This window comes from Pyxicephalus adspersus, chromosome 7, assembly GCF_032062135.1.
Source record: "Pyxicephalus adspersus chromosome 7, UCB_Pads_2.0, whole genome shotgun sequence".
NCBI lineage: Eukaryota > Metazoa > Chordata > Amphibia > Anura > Pyxicephalidae > Pyxicephalus > Pyxicephalus adspersus.
The window spans coordinates 53,341,643-53,364,208 of NC_092864.1; the positions used below are offsets into that span (position 1 = coordinate 53,341,643).

Consider the following 22,566-nt stretch of genomic DNA (forward strand, 5'->3'; position numbering starts at 1 on the left):
TTATTTGAGTTTTATGCTGCCTGTTCACCCCTATGTAGGGTATCAGGAGATAAGCTGCCTTGTAATAAAGAGATTGTCAGTGCATTAAATTGACCTCCCATGGGGTCTGTCTGTGACTGTCAGATTGTTGCTGACTTAACAGTTGCTGTCTCCCTGTTTGCTATGAATTTATGGCCTTTTGATGGGATTTTGTTTGCCGTCACAGTAGCTAATCACTGGACTGTATAAACCTCTACACCTTCAGCCATGTTTTTTATTTTTTGCATATTACTGCCTATTGAAAGCTACTTTAGCTGTGGCAATTCTGAAACTTTGCATTGAGGTTCAACTTTCAAACTATGCTTCTTACTGTTGTCCATGTCTTCCTGTCTAGTAATATCTTATCCCCTCACCACCACCTCCCATATGAACAAGAACTGAGGGAAAATTGGGCCTCGATATTATTGTGACAGAAATGTGGACTGCACCCACTATACCCCAAAAAACGATTTGCCTGTATTTGGGGAGTAACTGAAATAAAGCAGAAATCTGCTGTAAAGAAATAATTTCTAAATACAATAGGTTTGTGTATTCTTTATTGGATCTTGGTGTCAGTTTTTTGATTCCTTCCAGGTTGGTGTGGAATTCCTCAATAAGTGAACACCACACTTTACCTCTGTGGAACAGCTTTCTATAATACAGACCTATCACTTTCTTGTGCAGGATGAGTGGTCGTCTATGTGCCCCCCATGTAGTTTGCAAGCAGCCTGCAGTGGTGGACTTTTTGCACCCCTCCTGCAGCTCTGCTCTGCACAGGTCATGGTAACTCATTTGGTGCACACTGAGGATTTTTATCTTTTGTGATTTTTAAGGTTTTTTATAAAAAAAAAATTGAGCCCGAAGTTCAGCTTTAAAAGGCACAAATGCCTTTATACCAGCATGTTCATAATGTTCATTATGTGTTATCCTGGCCTGCGCATTTTGCTTCCCTGAAATCTCTCTGAACAACCACTAACCAAGTCTGATGGTACTTTCACGTAATCTTACATATTGCTTAAAGGTAAAATGCAGGAAATCTTTGAAATCCTCTTATATGCACAGCTTGAACTGGCATATGAGAATGCAGCTTATGAGAACTGAAATGATTTCATGTTTACAGTTTCAGTGACCTAATTTCTAACACTGCACCACAGGCTTAATAAGTTTAAGATTTACATTCTGGCTTCTTGTTTTTCAGGAGACATAACTCAGAAAGGTTATGAGAAGAAGAGGGCCAAGCTTCTGGCTCGTTACATCCCACTCATTCAAGGTAAGATATTAAAGCTTGTTCATACATATTGGGTCATGTGGCAGGATGTGTGCAATGATGAGGAACATGTTACTATCTCAACAAGCCTTAGGCTGGTGAGTTAAGTGGTCACAGTGGCTAAAATAAAAAGTATTGTCAGGTATTAAAGTGTTTTCCTTTGGGGAAAACCCCTTTTAAATGGATGTTGAAAACCCTAAATTGTATTTTACGTTTTAAAACAAAATTACATATCTTCAAACTCAATAAATTAAGATTGCAAACAATGGGCTAGTGTATTGTACTATAGAACTTTTTTTTTTGGTGGGGGGGGGGGGGGTAATAACTCATGTTACGTGGGGGGTCATTTTTTTTTTTTTGTTATTTAACAAAAATGTCTTTGGCCGGTCAGTCCCCTCAAACCAAACACCGGAGAAATAGAGCACCAAAGGCCAGTTAAAGACAACCAAAAGGTTGTGGGCTTTTTAATGGGATTTGTAATTAATTGCACTAATGTGTAGATGGATCATTTATTACGTGTAAAATCAAAAGATTTCATTATTTTGCTAACCTATGTGATGAGTAGGTACTGAACTAGGTTATGTCTAGTATTCTGGTCAGTTTTGTTTTCCAGGCTGTTCTGGGCGTTTTACTTGCTGAGTGAGTGATTCCTGTTGAGCTCTAATCCCTGAACCAGAGCATCAGAGCCAAACTAAGCAGAACTTTCTCCCCTTCCCAACTGTAAGCCCAGCCAGATATACAGTGCTCGTTCTTCTTAGTATGGGAAAATCAAAAGACATCAGGGATGCAGTTGACATGATTATTAATATTATTATTATTATTATTATTAATAATAATAATAATATTAATAAACAGGATTTATTTAGCACCAACATATTACGCTGCGCTGTACATTAAATAGGGGTTGCAAGTGACAGACAGATACAGACAGTGACACAGGAGGAAGAGAGGACCCCGCCCCAAAGAGCTTACAATCTAGGAGACATTGGTTCCTTGTTAATTGTAAACATAATTAAGGAGGAGCTTAAGGTATTTAGGCCAGTGAGCTTTGCAATTTGGGTCTTGTGTCATCCAAAATTCAGCAGCTCTTTAATACATAGAGCCACTGGACAGTGGTGTGTAAATCTATGAAAGTGTCACTTCACCCAACTCGCTGCCAGTTTTTTTGCAATTCTGCTTTATTCAAAATGTAACATAAATGTAGGTGTATGCAAGTCAAAAATGTAAAAAAAAAAATATTGCTGGTTGTATGACTTTATAAACATGCATAAGGAAATGTTCATCTGTCCAATCTAACACTTTTTAAAATATTATTACCATTAATAGGTCTCACCCTTTCATAAGCACCCAGCATCAGGACTATAAACTGTTGTAGGAATGCTCAGCATTATCACAGCCTGTAATCATGCTCAGTGAATTCACTTTCTCCATTTTGCATAACTGTATCACTTAAGAGCAGATAGCATTAATATTAGCATTAAGGGCAAAAACATGCAATGAGGTTAATTAGTTTCCCCCTATAAACCTTAGACTACATTAATGACATATGGCTATGGTAGGGACATTAGATTGTGAGCTCCTTTCAGGGACAGTTAATGACACGACTATGGACTTTGTACAGCCCTGCATAATATGATGGCACTATATAAATACTGTGTAATAATAATAATAATTATTGGTCTGTACATTTAAGTCAGTCTGAAACTGTGGTATTGCAAAAGTCACATTCTGCTGCAGCTTCACTCTGCCCCCAGCTCTTGCCTGCAAAAAGTAAGATACAAAAGATGGCAGACATGTGACTGCAATCACAAAAAAAGAAAGAAATGTGCTGCAGCCTGTCCTGTTTTATCTAACAGGTCAGGGACAGGTATGATCTGCACCCTCCCTTTTATTGTCACTAAAGAAGTTTATTTAAAATGTTGAGGTACTTTTGTGCAGTGATATTAGTAATTTGTGTTGGTTATCCCTGTAACCAGATGGTCCACTTCTAAAAGCTCTCAGTCATGCAATCTTGGGTAGAGTGGAGAATATTTATTCATTTATAGAAATACCCAAGGCAGTCCTTTTAAGAAATATTAGGCTATACTATAAAGAAATTTGAACATTCTAATTGAATAGTTATTCTACTAACTAATGCTCAGAGTTTGGTACCATACTAAGCTTAGGGCATGGTTGGGTTCCATACATACACTGTGGTTTTCATTGGAACATTTAATTTACCTATTAAATGCCAAATTTGTATCCAGGAAAAAAAGGCTTTTTTTTAGCAATTGCCTAGGCTTTTTAAAATTTACCAACTGGCAAAATGCTAATACTCTGTACAAAACACTACAACTGTGCTAAGTCAACCAGTTTGCCTTTGATTTAAATTTTGTTATCACTGCAACCAGATTTTACAGGGTTCCCTGTATGGTTTAGTGAGTTTACTTTTTGACAACTGATTCTTAACTTCCTCTTTTTCTGTTTTATTTATCCCTTGTCAGTTACAGAATTGTAAGGCACTGTTTATCTGGCTGGTGACTTTAACAAACATCTTTGTTTTGATACTTTGCATCAAGGATAGAGATGGCTAGAAGCCTACAGTGTGTTTGGAAAATCCTTTCCTGTTACTTACACATAAGTGTAAGGGGTTCTGAAATTGTCATATTGTCCTGATGAAGAGGAGTAAGGTAGATTGCTACACTGCAGTTATAACTGCTTGAAAATAGTTTTAAAAAAAAGAAATAAAAAAAATTGCACAGAAGAAGAATACTTAAAATAATTTGTGATTTTTTGTCCAGGGGTAGATCCTTCTTTGCAAACAGAAACAAAACTATTGGGCTCGTCACAAATTACGACAACTAACAAGCAGCAGAGGTCTCGGTCCACCAGTTCACGGGATGAGCGATTTCGATCTGGTAAGTTCCCCCTTTGCATGTTTATAGTTAAATAAATGAAAAACCAAACTAAACTTCCAGTTTCATTTCAATACCTTCAAGGTGCAGCAAAGCAGTAGGTGATAATGTATTTGAATTTATACAGTGTGTTTTCTTTAGAAAGCAGCCCCAGTACAAAAGTTTGTTCCCTACCATCATTTTTCAGAAAAGAACCCTTGCTCTTTCATTACAACAGTGTTCTGTGTACAGAGGTCTGGCACACACCCCTGCAGGATGAAAGCTTGATAGCATAATATCCGTGACAGGTTAACCATGATAAAGAGAGTAAATGTATTCATGTTGATTTTATGAGTTTGTAGGAAATCTTACTTAACATCAGCTTTGTGTTCTCTTGTGTACAGATGTTCACACAGAAGCCGTGCAAGCAGCGTTGGCCAAATACAAGGAGAGAAAAATGCCTATGCCTTCTAAAAGGCGCTCAGCTCTTGTCCAATCTTCTTTAGAGACCTACACCCCACCAGGTAATATTGCATTTATATTGTTCCTCCCTGAGTGACTGCAGGTACATGTCTGCTCACCATCTTATGTCCTAATGTTCCTTTGGTAACCCCTATGTACAGTACATATGATCCCCCTTTTCTTTTAGGTTGTTTGGTCCTAAATGTTTGACCTTTGTTCCACAAGCACTGTTATTCAGCTGTCATGATTATTTTACTCACAGACACCTCGTCAGCTTCGGAGGATGAGGGCTCATTGCTCCGTCAGGGACGCATCACATCCACTCCGCTTCAAGGTCATTCCAGCGTAGAGCCCTGGATTAGCAGAGTAACCCAGGGCTCCTCCACCTCATCATCAGCATCTTCCACCTCATCCCACCCAGGAGCCAAGCCTGCCGCCTCCAACAGCTGCCCTGTCATCGCAGCTGCCACCATGCTGGCAGACCTCATGGCACATGCCCAGATAGGTCAGTATCTGGCATGTGCTGCCAAATGTTACATTACACTTTAACTATAAAATACTAGCCAGCAAGGCTGAAGGCTGTTTGTTAAGGTAGCCGTTGGTACACGTCATGGCACAGTGTAAGAATTAATAAAGGTTGGTGGTGTGTTTTTATTCCCTCTAAGGTATGTAAAATCTGTTATGACTTCTGACTAGTTGTAGATTAAGACTATGCATTTGCCTAATTCTAGGTTAATTTTAAAACCTGGTAACATATTTGCTCACAGTAGCCCACCTGCCTTTAAAAATGGTTGATTGCAACCTTACTGGCTGCTTTTTTTTTTATATAAATTGACTTCATTGTGTCATGGCAGTGACCACGACTGGGGGTATTGCTCATTGGGTGACTTCATAAGGTTTCAGACTGTGATCAGAACCATATGTCATGTTCTTCATCCTGATAACCAGAGAGTGTTTCTGCTCCACCTGACGTGACTACCGGACTCCTAGGAAATTCTCTCCATGAGCGTCCACAGGTGGCATCTGTTCGTGGCGTGCCACCGGGGTTCAACAGCAGCATATTAGAAACAGCAGATGGTGCGTTAGTATTATTAGACGCTTCCAGTAGACATGCTAACCTGTGATGTGCACAGTGCTCTGACCCACTTGTCCCTTCCCTATAGGTGTGCCAGTGAACAGCAGAGTCTCATCCAAAATTCAGCAGCTCCTTAATACATTAAAAAGGCCAAAGCGTCCTCCACTCAGAGAGTTTTTTGTGGATGATTTTGAAGAGCTCCTGGAAGGTAATAATGGTGGACAAATATTTACCACTGGCGAGTCGAGACAATTTTAGGCAAATTTTAGCCTTCATATCCTATATTCCTTTTTTTTTTTATTTTTTTTTTTATTGCAGTTCAGCAACCAGATCCTAACCAACCTAAACCAGAAGGTGCAGAAATGGCACTACTTAAAGGGGAACCCCTGGGAGTAGTTTCTAACTGGCCTCCATCTTTGTTAACTGCTCTTCATCGCTGGGGAACTACTCAACCCAAAACGCCATGTCTCACTTCCTTGGACACCACTGGGAAAGCAATCTATACTCTCACTTATGGTAAGGAGCTCATGGTTTGTTTCAGTTGTAAGGTTTTTTGGAAGTTTCTTTTTTTTTTTTTTTTTGTACATGAGAATAAAATGTCCTTATTTTTTTTTCTCTGGCGATCCTGCCATTAACATAGTTCTTGTCCTTCTGACAATACGACAATGCCTATACCCCTGTTCTCGACTTATGGAGGAACACTGCTCTCGGAGTGGTTTCTCTAGAGAGAGAGTGTGAGAGAGGGCGCAGTTTAACTAAAAAAGAATACATCATGCAGTGAGGCCTTAAAGTTTTCAGTCAGAATAAGATATTTTTTTCATATTTAGAGTTAAAAAATATATATAATAATTTAGCAGAGAGCAAATAATTGAGTTTACATATCCTTTTATAAACTGTCAGAAATGTAGCCATTTTATTGACGTTGAGGTTGTTTCTAGTTATCTGGTTACATATAAATCCTGTCTTTTTCTATTTTGTGTTTAGGCAAATTATGGAGTAGAAGTGTTAAACTGGCTTACACATTAATGAACAAGCTGACCAACAAGAATGAATCTCTTCTTAAACCAGGAGATAGGGTGAGTATCTTCTCTACACTCCGACTCCCCATAAAATTTACAGCAAGATAATTATGAACAGGGAGTTAGATCACTCTATGTAAAAAAATAGTTTATACATTTTTCTAAGTATATTACACTGATATTTATAGGGGGGGAAATCTTTTTCTTCCCTAAAATGAAGACAAAGACAGCCTGCATTTAATCCTCTCTTTTACTTATATACTTAATTTAAAAATCAGCAATATGGCTACAGTAAAGTTTTAGTGTGGCTTTTTACCCCTTCCCTAAGGCTGGGTACACATATGCAATAATGGTCATTGGAAAGGATCTTTCACGATCCTTTCCAACGACTAATGACTGCACGATGCAGGAACGAGTGCTGTACATACAGCACCGTTCTCTTCTATGGAGAGAGGGGAGGGGGGGAACGATGGAGCAGCACCCCACTGCAGGCTCTCCCCCTTCACTTCCATTACGATCGTTCGTCGTCCATTGTCCATGGATCCACCAGGGCAGTCGTTCAGACGATGGACGACAAGCGCTGTACACATGCTAAAATTCTCGTCCGATATCGGCCTTGAGGCGCTTATCAGACGAGAACAATTGCACATGTGTACGTAGCCTAAGGGTTTTACTTTAAGAGTAAGGACATTTTTTTACATACTTTACCCTCCTCCTTTCCCTCCTCCTAAGTAAGTGTTAAATGGCTGTACACTACCAAATCTCACTTCAACTTTTCTCATAAAAGGTTGTAAAAGTAGCAACACCTGGACACAAATTGAAATATTTGACATTAATTGACATTTGATTTGCATACTACTTTGATCTTCTAGTTAATAGGGGCAACTTTTGGTAAGTGTCAGGTGAAGGTAGAGAAAACACTGAAAATGTATTTACATATTAAAAAAAAGGATTATTCATTTCAAATTGATATTTCACTTGGAAGAATGTATGTTGTAATACTTGTTTCTAGATTTTGGGCTATTTTGATGCAAATTATAAACATTGCTCTAGTGAATGTTAGGCTATGTTTTTTATTTTATTATAAACACTGTATGATATATGTAAATAAAGTAATTATAATTTGATGTGTGTAAATAAAAATAATTCCCATCAAAAAAAAGTGATGTGAAATTATTAGGGATGTATATACTGGAGTGTATTGATTTCGTATGTAATTTTCTGACACTATATTTTTGTATAGCCATGAAGGGGGATTGTTTAGAGTAGTGCAACATTTTGAAAACTAGTGAAGTAGTAGAGAATATAATGATGCTAATGATTCTAAATCTTTCTATTCTGTTATTATGTTTTCCAGGTGGCACTTGTTTTTCCCAATAGTGACCCTGTGATGTTTATGGTAGCGTTTTATGGATGCCTGCTTTCTGATCTTATTCCGGTGCCCATTGAAGTGCCACTGACTAGGAAGGTAAATAAAGACTAGTTAGGAGAGAATTAGGATACAGACATTATGTACAGTATACCTACATATTAATATACACATCTTGCAGGACGCTGGCGGCCAGCAGATCGGTTTCCTCTTGGGTAGCTGTGGAGTGTCACTCGCTCTTACCACGGAAGCCTGCCAAAAAGGACTGCCTAAAGCTCAAACTGGAGAAGTTGTGACATTTAAAGGTATTTAATGAAAATTAAATTATAAAAGGTGCACATTCCATACTCCGATAACTCACGTGACACATTCATAATTAGGTAACTTCAAAATGTTTCATTATTGGGTTAAAGTAAACCTAAACAATCATTACATATTTTTTATTGCAAAAAAGGTAATAACTTTTTATAGAGTACATTCAGCCTCTTATTAAACTGTATCATACTGTTTGATCTAAACTTCCTCCTTTCCTTAATCAAACCTAGTGTGTTTAGTTTTTACTTTTCTTAATATAGTAAACTATAGGAAGCAAACATCGGATGGGGGTTTTTACCAGCCTGTGCTGATGTGAATCTCTCAGCATGTATCTTGGTAAGCAGTATCTACTCGCCATAAGCACTTGATCAGAAGTCCAGCTAGAGGTTCATAACATTTTTTACAAAATAAAACTCGAGTAACAGTGCTGCTGCTAGGCAATCATCCATTCAAAGTTTATTGGGTTTAGGACACTTTAAAGCCTAATTTCAGCAAATAAAAAACTGATGGGATTTTATGGCAAATCTCTCAAACAAAACACATTTAACATGTGGGAGAGTTGGAACTCATAGCAAAGTTTATTGCATTCCATGATTTAATTTCCTGGTAACTGTCATCAAAGCCCTTTCAAAAATGTTAGGTCTTCCTTACGCTATGACATTGAATATCTTAGGTAACCTTTACATGCCCTCCAATTCTTATTGTGTTTTTATGATTAGTTGCTAATCAAAGACATGTAATGGCTGTTAGCACCTCCTCTCAGATTTGCTTGGTCCTTATAGCTATTCAGGTTTTTACAATATAATGTAGCATTTTCTATGTAGACTTGTACTGAGTACCTAATGTGAGGCTAAAGGCAAGTAACCAGTAAAAGTAACCCATGGTGCCAATGGTTTTTAAGGTACTGGTTGTGAATAATTATTTCTTGGGTAAAAAAAAACATCTCGTTGCTTTATTATTAGTTTGATGAATAACAAATAATATATATTTCAGTTTACTAAATATATCTCCCACAGGCTGGCCTCGTCTGGCATGGTTTGTTATTGATGGAAAGCACCTAATGAAGCCTCCCAAAGACTGGCATCCACACATCAGGGATGCAAGCAATGACGCAGCTTACATAGAGGTATATATTACAGTTGAATATAGTTTTTGCACACTGTGTCTAGATCATTAGGTCTTGCTTACCATAGAGCCAATGTGAATGTCAAAATCGCAAAATCGAAGATGATGGTTTTGTTTTACTTATTTTGTTATCATGGTCATAGAAAAACATAGTCTTCATATTGATATTTAACCTGTAGCACAGCAACAAATTGTCCTCCTTCTCCTTCACATCTGGGACGTTACATTTATTAACCTATTTAAAGTAGAACTGTAATCAAATAACATAATATTACCCTGAATACAGTTTTTTATGTAAACAGGCTTATCTTTTAAAGGATATGTAATATTGTATGGCCAGTCTCATCCAGGCACCAAGCACATTTGTTCATGGGTCCACCTCTTCTGATTAAAGTAAACAATAGTAACCTTAGAAATGTCTCCACATAATTAACAATTTTTAGTTTTCACGATCACCCTCCAAATGCATTAATTCTGTAACATTTTACAAATCAGCAAATCTGAAAAAGATTAAAGTTTAAATTTGCTTCTGGGAAAATTTCTTTAGTTTTAATATAATCATTTTCTTTTTTTAATTAACCTTTTGTGTGCAGTACAAAACCAGCAAAGAAGGCAGTACCATGGGGGTTACTGTGTCTCAGTCAGCCATGTTGGCTCATTGCCATGCCCTAACACAGGCCTGTGGTTACTCAGAAGGTAAGAATGACCAATGTAAACATTTGAAAGTAGTTATACATTTTATCTTGTAGTGTTAACTGTATGTACCAATTTGTAGGGTAACTGATAATATAAAATCAAGAAGCTTGTAGAGATCTTTAACAGGTTCAGTCATATATAAACAATTTATTCATTGCCTCCTCTGGAAAATCTCTGCAACGTGGAGGAAGAAGAGGTAGAAGAAGGGGTAATACAAATTATCAGTTCAAGAACCTGACATAATCCCGAACTAAACGCAATAATTTTCCAGTTCCCCAAAAAAGTTACATTTTGGAAATGCCGTTTACGGATGCTTGTCAGCTCTGAATTGAACCTTGGAGCCCCCAAATGGCTGGGGTTATAGCTAATCTCATGTGGAGTGCTATGCCAACCTCAGATGCTAAACCGAGGCTAAAATGATGCCATCATAGACTGTAGGATGGGAATGGGAATTGTGTCATATTTCCAAGGGCTGTAGAACTGTGAACTGGCCCTATGTTACAACACTTTTGAATCCTAAAGAGACATTATATACAATTTCCTTTAAAAATAACAAACAGAAATTAAAAGAGTAATATAATTCCCAATTACGTATTTCTTAGAAAAGTGGAAGAATCTAAATAAACTACTAGCAAACAGAATGTAAAGATTAATCCTATTTAACTATTATGTATGGCCGTGAAAATGCAGATAATGAAAATGAAATAACTTGTCTTTGTCTTTTAGCCGAAACACTGATTAATGTCCTGGACTTCAAGAGAGATTCTGGCCTGTGGCATGGAGTGCTTACTGTAAGTGTCTGCTTTCTGCAGGGCATAAATACAGATCGTGTTATGTTCCTGTTCTAATTCGTTAATTTATTCACTAACAAGTATATGTCTTGCAGAGTGTTATGAATCGCATGCATGTAGTCAGCATTCCATATGCACTGATGAAGGTGAATCCATTGTCTTGGATTCAAAAGGTCAGCGCCTATAAAGGTAAATTATCTGTGATTCCTGGAAATAGATATCGGCTGGTAAAGACAATATATATAGTACTCGGACATTTTATTCTAACTCTAATGTATGCAATTATACCCATAGGTATGCAGGGTGCATCTGTGATACTTTTGCTGATCAGGTTTTTACAGCCCTGTATAAAGGCAGCTTTAAATGTAACTGGGTAATAGCGCTATTTGCCATTTTTTGCACAGAGCCAAACTATTGACATTTATAGTGGGATCTGAATCTGCATTTAAATTTTGTGTTGCTATTAGGTTTTCAAATAGTGTTTAGCATACAACTACAGTGACCCCTAGTGGTTAGAAGTGTATATAGATGGGGAGTATTATACTCAAATGATATCCTATACACCTTTTATGTAGTTTTTTGTTGGATGACTGCTTTAAAAGGCGTCCAGTTTTGTAGTTAATTTTAAAAGTAACATGTAATTAATTTTAATGTGAACATTATTTTATATTAAATTTGCTGAGCAGTAACTAGTATGATGCACATAATACTTTATGTCTAATGTGTTGTAAATTCAACCGCACAAGTTAATTTGCCTAGTGGTAAGGTGTTCAAAGAGATGGGCCAAATACATCAAGTCATATTTCTAGATAGAGTGCAGCCTGTTCTAAAAAGACATTGAAGTTCTAAACAGATTCTTGAGACCCAAACTATTCATTTTTAATAGACAAGCCATTGATTGCGATCAAATCTTTAAATGAACACTTATCATAAATGACTGATTTTCAAAGCCAGTATCCAGAGTAGGATTTCTTTGTATATGTAATCGATTCCAAAAAAAAGATCATCCTAAATATAGAGATCATATAGTTTTATGTATGTATGTGTGTGTGTGTAGGATGTGTTGGTGTATGTACGCATTTATGTAAAATATTGTAGTGAACACTGTTTGGTACATTCATAATAACCTTGTTTACCTTGTTTGGATCTGTAGCTCGTGTTGCACTAGTGAAATCTAGAGACATGCACTGGTCACTTTTGGCACAGAGAGACCAACGGGATGTGAGCCTTGGTTCCTTAAGAATGTTGATCGTGGCTGATGGTGCAAATCCATGTAAGATAATCAAAAGAAACTTTGCAACAGTTTTTTAAAATGTACGAGGGACATGCCACATAAAGACTGTCTGTCTGTTTTTGTAGGGTCTATCTCATCTTGTGATGCCTTTCTTAACGTCTTCCAGTCTCGTGGTCTGAGGCCTGAAGTGATTTCTCCCTGTGCCACGTCATCAGAGGCACTCACTGTATCCATGCGCAGGTAAAAGATGCTAAAGATAGAATCTAGTTATTTAATGTAAGGTCCTAAAACTTACCATAATGTAAGATATCTTGGCAAAAGTCATAATCAAGAGCTAACTACTTCACAGTAGGTAGAACTGTTCTCTGCAAAACCATAAAGCTCCATCTAGCTTTAGTTTGTGCCTGGCAGTTAAAGCAGTCACTTTGCCACTGGCTGATTGTGGGGTTTGTTTATACTTTTGTGTTTAAATATATAATAAATGAAATGCAATTAAATACTAATTATGCATCTGTCAGGTAAATATCATATAGTCAATGACCGCTGCTTGCTGCCAACATTGACAAACATTTCTAGGGCTGAATGTTTGTCTAATTCCCAGTAATATAGTTGTATTAGTCCTGGACACCCCTTTCCCAAACCACATTAGTAACATTTACTGTTTAGTTCCAAGTGAAGAGGTACTGCCTGAATTATATGTATGACAAAGGGCTACACACTGAAACTGCTGAGGGCTGGTGAAGTATGTAAGTAAAATATTTAGTGTAAAGATGGTTCGTTGCATTCTTAATCGGCCTGTACAACTCAGCTTTGGGGGATTTATCTGCATATTATGCTCTGCCTAAATGTAAAGCCTTCTATTTATTCTCAATAATTGCTGCTCAAAGTGATCAGTTGTAATTTTTTTGTTGGCGGTGTCAGTTTCAGAAACTTTAGCTTTACAGATGGACTGCTAGGCAGTTGCCAATCAGCCCATTAATTGAGAGCGCAAGATACCTTGCTGCAGCGACCACAATAGTCTGTTGGTAGTCATTTATTATTTGTTCATGGTGGACCTATAAGCTTGGTCTTGGAACATTTGTAATTGCGCCATCATGAATTGTCCTAAACAGCATCTAGCATCTGTTTGAACCTTTAGGTAACCCTTGGTGTGAACATTGTTTGTAGTGTGCACACATTTTTTTTCTTTAAGCTGATGTGTCTTATACCTGTTTTTGTCTCTTGTTTAACAAGAGAAATATTCTTACTAGTCCTAACAAAGACATAAAATATGTACAAAACAACATTAAGCCCTTCATATACAGGGTTGGTAAACAGATAATTCTCTTGAACTTTAAAACATTCCCTACCTGCATTTTATATTTTATCTTCAGACCCCCAGATATGGGGGGTGTTCCTCCTGGAAAGGCAGTATTGTCAATGAATGGACTCAGCTATGGTGTCATTCGAGCAGACACTGAGGAGAAGCTTTCTGTGCTGACTGTACAAGATGTAGGACAAGTAATGCCTGGAGGTAAGAGGATTGCCTTTAATGTAATGTTGGTCATTCACATTTTATTACTTTTGAAATATCCAAACTGACTGTGTACTTTCGTCTGTTAACAAATACGGTTTTATCTCTCCATAGCAAGCATGTGTGTTGTGAAGGCAGAGGGTAGTCCATATCTATGTAAGACAGATGAAGTTGGAGAGTTGTGTATGTCCTCCAGCTCCACAGGCACTGCATACTATGGTCTCCATGGGATTACCAAAAATATATTTGAGGTGAGTCATATGAATAAGTGTGGTAGATGGAAAAAATAGGGAGACATTTGCCTATAATAAATCATTTTTTTCTCTTTCAGACAATTCCACTTACTTCTAATGGAGACCCTGTCTCTAACCAGCCATTCGCCAGAACTGGGTTATTGGGATTTATTGGACCAGTGAGTATCTTTGCAGTTTCGAAGTATTTCTTCACATAGTAAGTAGTGCACAATCTGTACATGCTGTACATCAATGTGAAATTGAGGACAGTTAGGAAGGGGACAAACTCCCACCATGGTACTATGATCTGACACTAGGAAGGTAAAATTTGTATTTGTTCATGATGGTGCATTGTTAAAATTACTAGTTTATCCATTTTGTTTATGTAAGGTTTATCAATACTCTAAGGAAAAGCTGTAACTATTGATGTGAAAGCTGTGAACTCCAGGCAAAGGGCAGCCAATCCTACACTATATTTTACTTGCTCTGGTTTAACCTTTCCTTCCATATATAATAAGTGTAGTGAATACTTTCAAAATACTCATGGGTTTTAGTCTTTACCAAAAAAAAAACAAAAAGCCTAAATATGTGCAGCATTCAAACCTGCTGTAGTCATTAACCCTAGCTCTGTATAAAATCAAGTTACCTATCCTATTTTACCTGTATACACCAAGTTGCTTGCATATTATTTTGTTTTATGCCTAGTCCTTACCAAATCACGTTGTTTGTGATTGTTTAACTTGGATTAAAGGGAACTAAAAGGAATATGGCCAAAATAAGTTTACCTCATGCCTTTCATAATCTGAGTAGATGTGTGATAATATTAACTGTGTGCTGATATAATCTCAGTTGGGCTTGGCTCTTTATTACTGCAGTCAATCACCAGCTAATTTTGATTTCTAGAAATGTACCGTATATGATCTTCAATTAAAAATAAATAAAAATAATGAATATCATACATTGGGTATCACTAATTTATATTTAATTTAGTTGCACCAGATGCATGTTTGTTTTCTTATGTGTTTTTCAGTTTTAACTAATGCTTATTTGCAGGAACGGTTGGTGTATGTTGTGGGAAAAGTGGACGGTCAGATGGTTGTCAGTGGACGCAGGCACAGTTGTGACGACGTAGTAGCAACAGCCTTGGCCGTGGAGCCTATGAAGTTTGTTTACAGAGGGAGGTGAGCGATGACGTAGCCTAAAAGGAATGTATAGTGTTTTTTTTTTTGTTTTTTCTTCATGGAAAAAAATATGGTTTTATTTAGTGTCCTTTAGCCATGTATATATGAAATATTGCATTTGAATAATCATAATAACTCTTTTTTGCAAAGTATTGCTCGTTTGTTACTCCAAGGTTTTCAGGGAACTGATTTAGTACTGTGCTATAAACTTGGGTCTGAATAGCAGGTTTTCATGTGACACGCACCCTGAACGATAATGAGATGAGTGTCACACCCCCTTGGAGGCCTATTCACTTAAATGTTCTACACCAGGGGTCAGCAAACTTTACTATCAAAAGAGCCATTTTGCCTCCTCTTCCACTAAAGAAAAATAGTCTGGAGCCGCAAAACATAACACAGTTTATAAACTTTTAAAAGTTCTAATATTTTTTTAATTTTACCTGTTACAACAAGTGTGCATGTGTAGGCCTACTTTGAAATAAATTAAACACTGAACTATGCCCCTAGAAGCCTCCAGCTTCTAACGTATCATCCTGTTACATTAGAAGCTGGAGGCTTCTAACGTAACGGTAGATTTTTTTGATGGGCAGAGTTCTTTATGTTCTGACGATGCCTTAGCGATGTGGGCGTTTAAGGGGTGTTAGCCACAGGTGTCCCTCTTTTGCAGCTTTAATTTTGTTCACCTGTACCCCCCAATCTTGAGTAATTGGGGTTCAGGTGCTAGAAGCCTCCAGTAATGTGTAACAGGGTAGATTATTTTGATGGGCAGAGTTCTTTATTTTCTGACGATGCCTTAGCGATTCAATTGTAGGTGGTGTTAGCCATAAGTGTCCCCCACTTGCCCCTCTATTTTGGTCCCCTGTACCGCCTCCCCCCCGTTCCAGAGAAATTGGGGTTCAGATGCTAGATGCTTCCAGCAATGTGTAACAGGGTAGATTTTTTTGATAGGCAGAGTTTTTATGAATTTTTAGGAGGTGTTAGCCACAGGTGTCCCGTACTTGCACCTCAAATTTTTTTCACCTGTACCCTGTTTCCAGATAAATTGGGGTTTAGGTGTTAGAAGCCTCCAACAATGTGTAACAGGGTAGGGGTTTTTTGATGGGTGGAGTTTTTAGGAGGTGTTAGCCACAGGTGTCCCCCACTTGCACCTCTAATTTTGTTCACCTGTACCCCCTTCCTGTTCCAGAGAAATTGGGGTTCAGGTGCCTCCAGCAATGTGTAACGGTAGATTTTTTTGATGGGCAGAGTTCTTTATGTTCTGATAGCCTAACAATTAAATTTTAGGGGGTGTTAGTCACAGGTGTCCCCCACTTGCACCTACATTTTTGGTTTTGTACATCTCCCCATTCCAGAGGAATTGGGGTTCAAAGTAGGGGGATGACAATGTACACATCCATTTGTACACGCCCCGTGGTAGATTTATTTCACTGGTAGATTTTTTTCATTAGAACACCGGATAGGGAATCCCCCTCCTCCGCAGTGTCTTGGGAGGAAGGGGATCCCCCATCAGAGATCTCCCCGCGGCAGTCGAAGGGAGCCACAACAAGGAGGCTGAAGAGCCACATGCGGCTCCAGAGCCGCAGGTTGCAGACCCCTGTTCTACACCAATGCGTTTGTATTGCTCATGGTAACATGGTTTGTAAGCATACAGGCACACATATGCCCTGAATCCGTTCATATGTGAAAATGGGCCGTTATCATCTCTAATCTTCTGTCTGCAAGCTGTTGGGCTTTGTTATCTCAAGACCACTTTGCAAAAACTGTAGCTTCATAGCCTTTGGTGTTAAAGTTGTACTCAAGGCTAAACAAATATTGTCCAAATACAAAGAGGCAAGATTTTTTTTTTTTTACTGGTGTTCTTCTTCAGACCTGTTCTGTCAAGCATAAAACAAATTCTGCTTTTTGTGCAGATGTTTTCTTTCATAAAGTGCAGATACTGCTGTGGTCTCTCTTTGTGCAGAGTGCTTGGTCTTGTAACCATCCACTTTTAGGCGGGCTTGGGTAGGGGAACTTTCTGAATTCCAGCCACAGCTTGTCAACCTGCACACATGTGCAGTCCAGTGATGATGTCACTGGTATTTTTACAAGGTAATATTTAGGTCTTAAAGGCATTTGGTACACACAAATTGGAATTGTGTCCTTTGGCTTTTGAAAAATATATTTAAAATAATTTTTTTCAGTTCAGCTTTAAATATTCATTGGTAAAATATGTATTTTATCCATGTTATAAAACAATACAAAATATCAGTTTATAAACTTAAACTGTTTTAGTTTCCCTAATGTGTTGGATCGTAAGAATACAAAAGGTTCAGCCTTGACAACAAGGGGTAAGATTAGAAAGTGCAAAAGTGTTGAACATAAAAACTAACAAAATTTTTTGGGAATGTTCTCTAGCCTATACTACTGCTCTGCCCCACAACATATTTTTACACACATTTTTCCTCCCCTGTTAGACATTTTCCTTCCAGCTACTCCCTCTGGATTTGCTGTGCTTTGCCTCTTTCCTTTTTGCTCCCTATTATACATAGAGTGTAATTGTCAGATGCTGCTCTGGCCATAACGTGTATTATCTGAAAGGGGAGGCTTATTAGTTGTATGCCATAAAAACCCCTTCAATGATAGTGGAAAGAACTCTCTTTATATTGAGTTCTTTTGCCAAACATACAGAACAAGCTACTCAAGTTTGTATGGGGCAACAAGCAACACCGTATCAATGCATCAACATTGTACACCCCAAAGAAATTAGAAGGTTTGGGAGTCCCCAATATAGCACTATAGTTTCGGATGGCCAAAAAACAATTACAAATTTCACTCCCAACATGCTCCTCTTACACCCCTTTGGCAAAACCCTGAATTTCTTCCTGAATGCGATCAGGGTCGATTTCTGTGGTGCAACAAGGGTTTTTTCCGCATTGGAGATTTTGTTAGATGGGAAAGTCATCTCTAGTTGTTCACATCTACAAGAGAATTTTGTCCTCCTGCCAGCGGAAGTTTTCAGGTACAATAAAATCAAATCATTTATCCAAAATAAGCTTAAAGAGCTGTCTCCTCCTTACCAGAGCACTGCTTTTGAAAAATCTTGTAGCATGAATACTGAAGCTAAAGGGAGGATATCAGCAGTCTGTGGCACACTATTTACCAAGACAAAAAACTTTTTAAAGTGAAACCATGGGAAGCAGGTCTAGGGGTAGATTGGAGTGCTCAGGTTTGGCAAGAGTTGTCAATTTCAATGTCAAAACTATCCCTTAATACATTATACTTATAGAGGCTAACTATAAAGTAATGATGTGGTGGTCTTTGGTTCTGGTCAGAATTTTATGCTATAGAAGCTGCGGTCAGATGGGAACCCTGTACCATGCTTGGTGACACTGCCCTTGAGTCTAGAGATTCTGGATTCTAATTTTTAATTTCATATATACAGTTACACAAGGCAATCTCACAAAACGAGTGAAAAGTGACTTATTTTCGCAGCTGGCGGAATCAGTTCTGAGACAGTCGATCAGACTGGTTAAATACATTCTGCTGGCAGCCCGCATTAGAATTGTTTGTTACTGGAAAGCTTCCAGTATTCCCCTTGATTTCACTAAACATAAACTTAATTGGATAATGATTAATGATAAATTGACATGTACCTTTAAGAACAACCTGAATAAATTTTATAAAGCATGGGACCTGTGGATTGAATTTGGTAATGTGTAATCTCTAGGGGTGGAACCCTCTGCATACTCTTCCCCACCCAGTTGCTTTCCCGAAATAACTTCCCCCTTTCCTCCGCCGCCTTTTTTTTCTGTCACGTGGTTCAAATGCTCACATTTTTTTTTAATTCCTTATATTTATTACCTCACCCCTGATTACTTGAAATATTTCTGATATAGAGTAAGGGGACCTGAAAGATTTGAAGAATGGTTATGTTATAATATCTCTTGATTACATCTTTTGTATAGATAATAATGAATAGTTAATAGTTCTTGAGTTTTATTTAAATATGGAAATGTAGGCTTGTTTGGACAGTGATGGAATGGAATATTTTTTGATGACCCCCCTTATACTATGTTTCCTTCCCCTTCTTGTATTATATTTCCAAAACTAATAAACTTTTTTGAAAAAAAAAAAAAGTCAATAAATAACTAGGCACCGTGCAGTCCATTCTAAGCTTGCGGTCCAGCTTTTGAAAACCTATTGAAGCCCTGTATATAGGCTGGGTGGCATTGTTCCCAGCTTCCCAGTGTTTTGTTTTTTTTTTTTTTAATGTATTTGCACTTTACTTGCTTCTTGACTCCGAGGCAGGCAAATCTTTATCTATTTTGTTGGTGTTTTGCTCTCTTTTAGGATAGCTGTGTTTTCAGTCAACGTGTTGCACGATGACAGGATTGTGTTGGTGGCTGAACAGCGTCCTGACTCCTCAGAAGAAGATAGTTTCCAGTGGATGAGCAGAGTCTTACAGGTAATCCAAGCACATTTTAAGCATTACCTCCAGCATGTTCCACTTCTAAAGGCTGAACTCCAGGCAGATATAAAATATTTTATGCATATAAAATAACGCATTTCTGTAATCATCAATATACCATTATTTTTTGTTTGTTTAATTCAAGTAGTGAAAGTACCTGAATTTTTCTGATCTGCCTTTTGCAGTATACTGTACAATATCTAAAAGAGAGAGAAAAAAAGTGGCTCAAGGAGATAATTGGATATGTTACAGTGTGAGGAGAATGCATAAAGGAGTGGCAGAGCTCATTAATCTGCTGCTTCTCTTTCAACTGTTCAGCTATAAGATGAGGAAGGGGACTTGCAAGTGAAGGTGAAAAATAACACAGAAGAGAAGTTTATTTTTCCATTAAAGATGCATAAAGGAATACACTCTAGGAAAATAATTACTGTTCTTAAAGCTGGGATGTCCTTATTTCCATGCACACCTTTTTTTATCATTGGCATTCATAGCAAAGCTTTTTGGAGAATGTGTGTGAAATTATTTAGCAGGTATTTAAGCATTTTTAGGTAAACTTAATTTTATATGTGTTACTTTTATTGTCATAATCCCTGAGAACACGGGAATCGCTAGTGATGTGCTAGCCATGCTACCAGGGAGACCTAATCGAGAAAGTAAGGGATGGCTGGTGGGTGTTAGGGTCAGTATGTGGGGTGTTTGTATGTATGTACCCAAATCTGTCAGGGTTTTACTGCTATGCAATGAATGCAGATGATGGGAAATTCATAGGGAGTGCTGTTTATACTCTGACACCTGAATTCTGTTTGCTGGGCTGTATGTCACTTAATGATTACATTACACTCTTTATGTTATAGGTTCATAACCTCTGCTCTATGCATTTTACATACCATTGATCTCTTTCACCCTGTATTCAATACTTGTACTTAACAGCATGTGCCACAGCATGCCTTAGACCTTTCACATTCCAAGGTATGCTCCTGACACATGAGTATAGTATTATGTATGTTTGTTTAGTAATGTTTTAAGCTTTGCCTCATAGTTAAAACAGTCCTGACTATTAAAAAGACCCTCATCCCCCAAAATAATATCACTTACAAAGATATTACAATGATGTAGCTGTAAAGTAACCCCAGCCCTTGCTGGTATTTTCAGAAGATGCAGGTGATGTCACAAGTCCATTGCTGGGATACATTTTTATGATATTTCATAGAAAGATAGATTATTTGTGTATTTATGTTTATATTTCTCTAATTTCTTCTTTTTACAGGCAATAGACAGCATCCACCAAGTTGGAGTTTACTGTCTGGCACTAGTACCTGCAAACACTCTTCCCAAAGCACCTCTGGGTGGTATTCACATCTCAGAAACAAAGCAGCACTTTTTGGAGGGTTCTCTCCACCCATGTAATGTACTCATGTGCCCTCACACTTGTGTCACCAATCTGCCCAAACCTCGACAAAAACAGCCAGGTAAGTGACAGTTTACCTGATATCCAAAACTTAACTGCAATGATTGCACTATAATAGTTCTGAATATATTTTTTTTCTTTCTAGATGTGGGTCCAGCTTCTATGATTGTGGGAAACCTGGTGGCTGGAAAACGAATTGCACAGGCTTGTGGAAGAGACGTCACCCAGCTTGAAGACAATGATCAGGCAAGGAAGGTAATAATGTAACAACGTTTTAAAATGTTTTAGGTAATATTTTTGTATTTAGTTTTCTCATGATAATGTTCTTTTACATTTTAGTTCCTGTACTTGGCTGATGTCTTACAATGGAGGGCACAAACCACTCCTGATCATGTTCTGCTTCTCCTACTGAATTCTAAGGTGAGACTTGGGGGTATCCTCTGAAGGGATTTGCGCTGCATTTATCATAGTTCCATATGGACATAGTTGGCTGTAAAACATATAAACTACTCTATTGTTTTTTGTTTTGTCATTTTTTTATGTACATAGTTTCTAGCTGTACCAGGGCAGCCAGATCTGAGAAGTTGCCAAAAACTAACCTAACCAATGCATTTGTAAAAAATAAGTTATGTCCTCAGAAGAGTAGATATCCTCAGCTGACAAAAATTTGTAATGGTATTGGCGATTTTTTTCAGAGATATATGTCCACCTAGAGAGGTGTTATCACAGACACTTTGCTCTTCATCCACAGGGTGCTGTGGCCAGTTCTGCAACTTGCTTGCAGTTGCACAAGCGAGCAGAACGTGTAGCTGCTGGACTGCTGGAGAAAGCTCGTCTTAATGTTGGAGATCATGTAGCTCTTGTTTATCCTCCTGGTAAGTTCTAAGAAAGCAGCCAATGGTTAATGTTCACTGCCTGAGCTGTTTTACTTTTGTTTCCAATAGAAATGCAAAAGCATATTGAAACAGATTAATACAGCCTAATGAGAGATCAAATGTACCAGTCAGTAAACTCTGATCTGATCTAAACCATCTCAAAAGCAAAATAAATCTGACCATCTCCTGCAAACCCTTATTTGCATTAGCATTCCCCTCTCCATTGCTTCCATGTAATATGGCCTGTCCCTGCTAATCCTCTAATCATTGCATTGCCAAATGTGTGTTTTTTTTTGTTTTTTTTTTTTTTTTTTTTTTTTTGGGGGGGGGGGGGGGGGGGGTACTTTAGGAGTGCTCCAGTATATGTTGCAGTGATAAGTGATTTAAAAGTGTGAACAGACAGCCTATACATTTTGGTTATGTTATGTCAAGTGACCAGTTTAAATATTTATGAAGATTGTAACTTTTTATGGAGTCATATGGGAATATTTAAAACTCCATGCATATCTGTATTTTCATTTTAGGCATTGACTTAATTGCCACTTTTTTTGGCTGCCTTTATGCTGGATGTATTCCGATCACTGTGCGCCCTCCACACCCACAAAACCTTACAACCACTCTGCCCACTGTCAAGATGATTGTAGAGGTGAGTGCAACCTAAGTGT

General features: G+C 37.9%; 1 protein-coding gene across 1 annotated transcript in view; it reads left to right on the top strand.

The window, feature by feature from the left end:
* Positions 1-22,566, top strand: part of DIP2A (disco interacting protein 2 homolog A) — a gene marked incomplete in the record, with an annotated part of 63,786 nt that overhangs the window by 31,731 nt on the left and 9,489 nt on the right. The window contains 26 exon segments of the mRNA XM_072418471.1: positions 1,217-1,288; positions 4,066-4,182; positions 4,563-4,682; positions 4,883-5,125; positions 5,569-5,697; positions 5,784-5,903; positions 6,014-6,211; positions 6,680-6,771; positions 8,072-8,182; positions 8,265-8,388; positions 9,415-9,524; positions 10,117-10,219; positions 10,946-11,010; positions 11,106-11,199; positions 12,164-12,283; positions 12,370-12,484; positions 13,618-13,757; positions 13,872-14,008; positions 14,089-14,169; positions 15,044-15,171; positions 19,501-19,615; positions 20,886-21,087; positions 21,172-21,281; positions 21,366-21,446; positions 21,778-21,901; positions 22,426-22,547. Coding sequence (XP_072274572.1) covers positions 1,217-1,288; positions 4,066-4,182; positions 4,563-4,682; positions 4,883-5,125; positions 5,569-5,697; positions 5,784-5,903; positions 6,014-6,211; positions 6,680-6,771; positions 8,072-8,182; positions 8,265-8,388; positions 9,415-9,524; positions 10,117-10,219; positions 10,946-11,010; positions 11,106-11,199; positions 12,164-12,283; positions 12,370-12,484; positions 13,618-13,757; positions 13,872-14,008; positions 14,089-14,169; positions 15,044-15,171; positions 19,501-19,615; positions 20,886-21,087; positions 21,172-21,281; positions 21,366-21,446; positions 21,778-21,901; positions 22,426-22,547 — 3,173 coding nt within the window.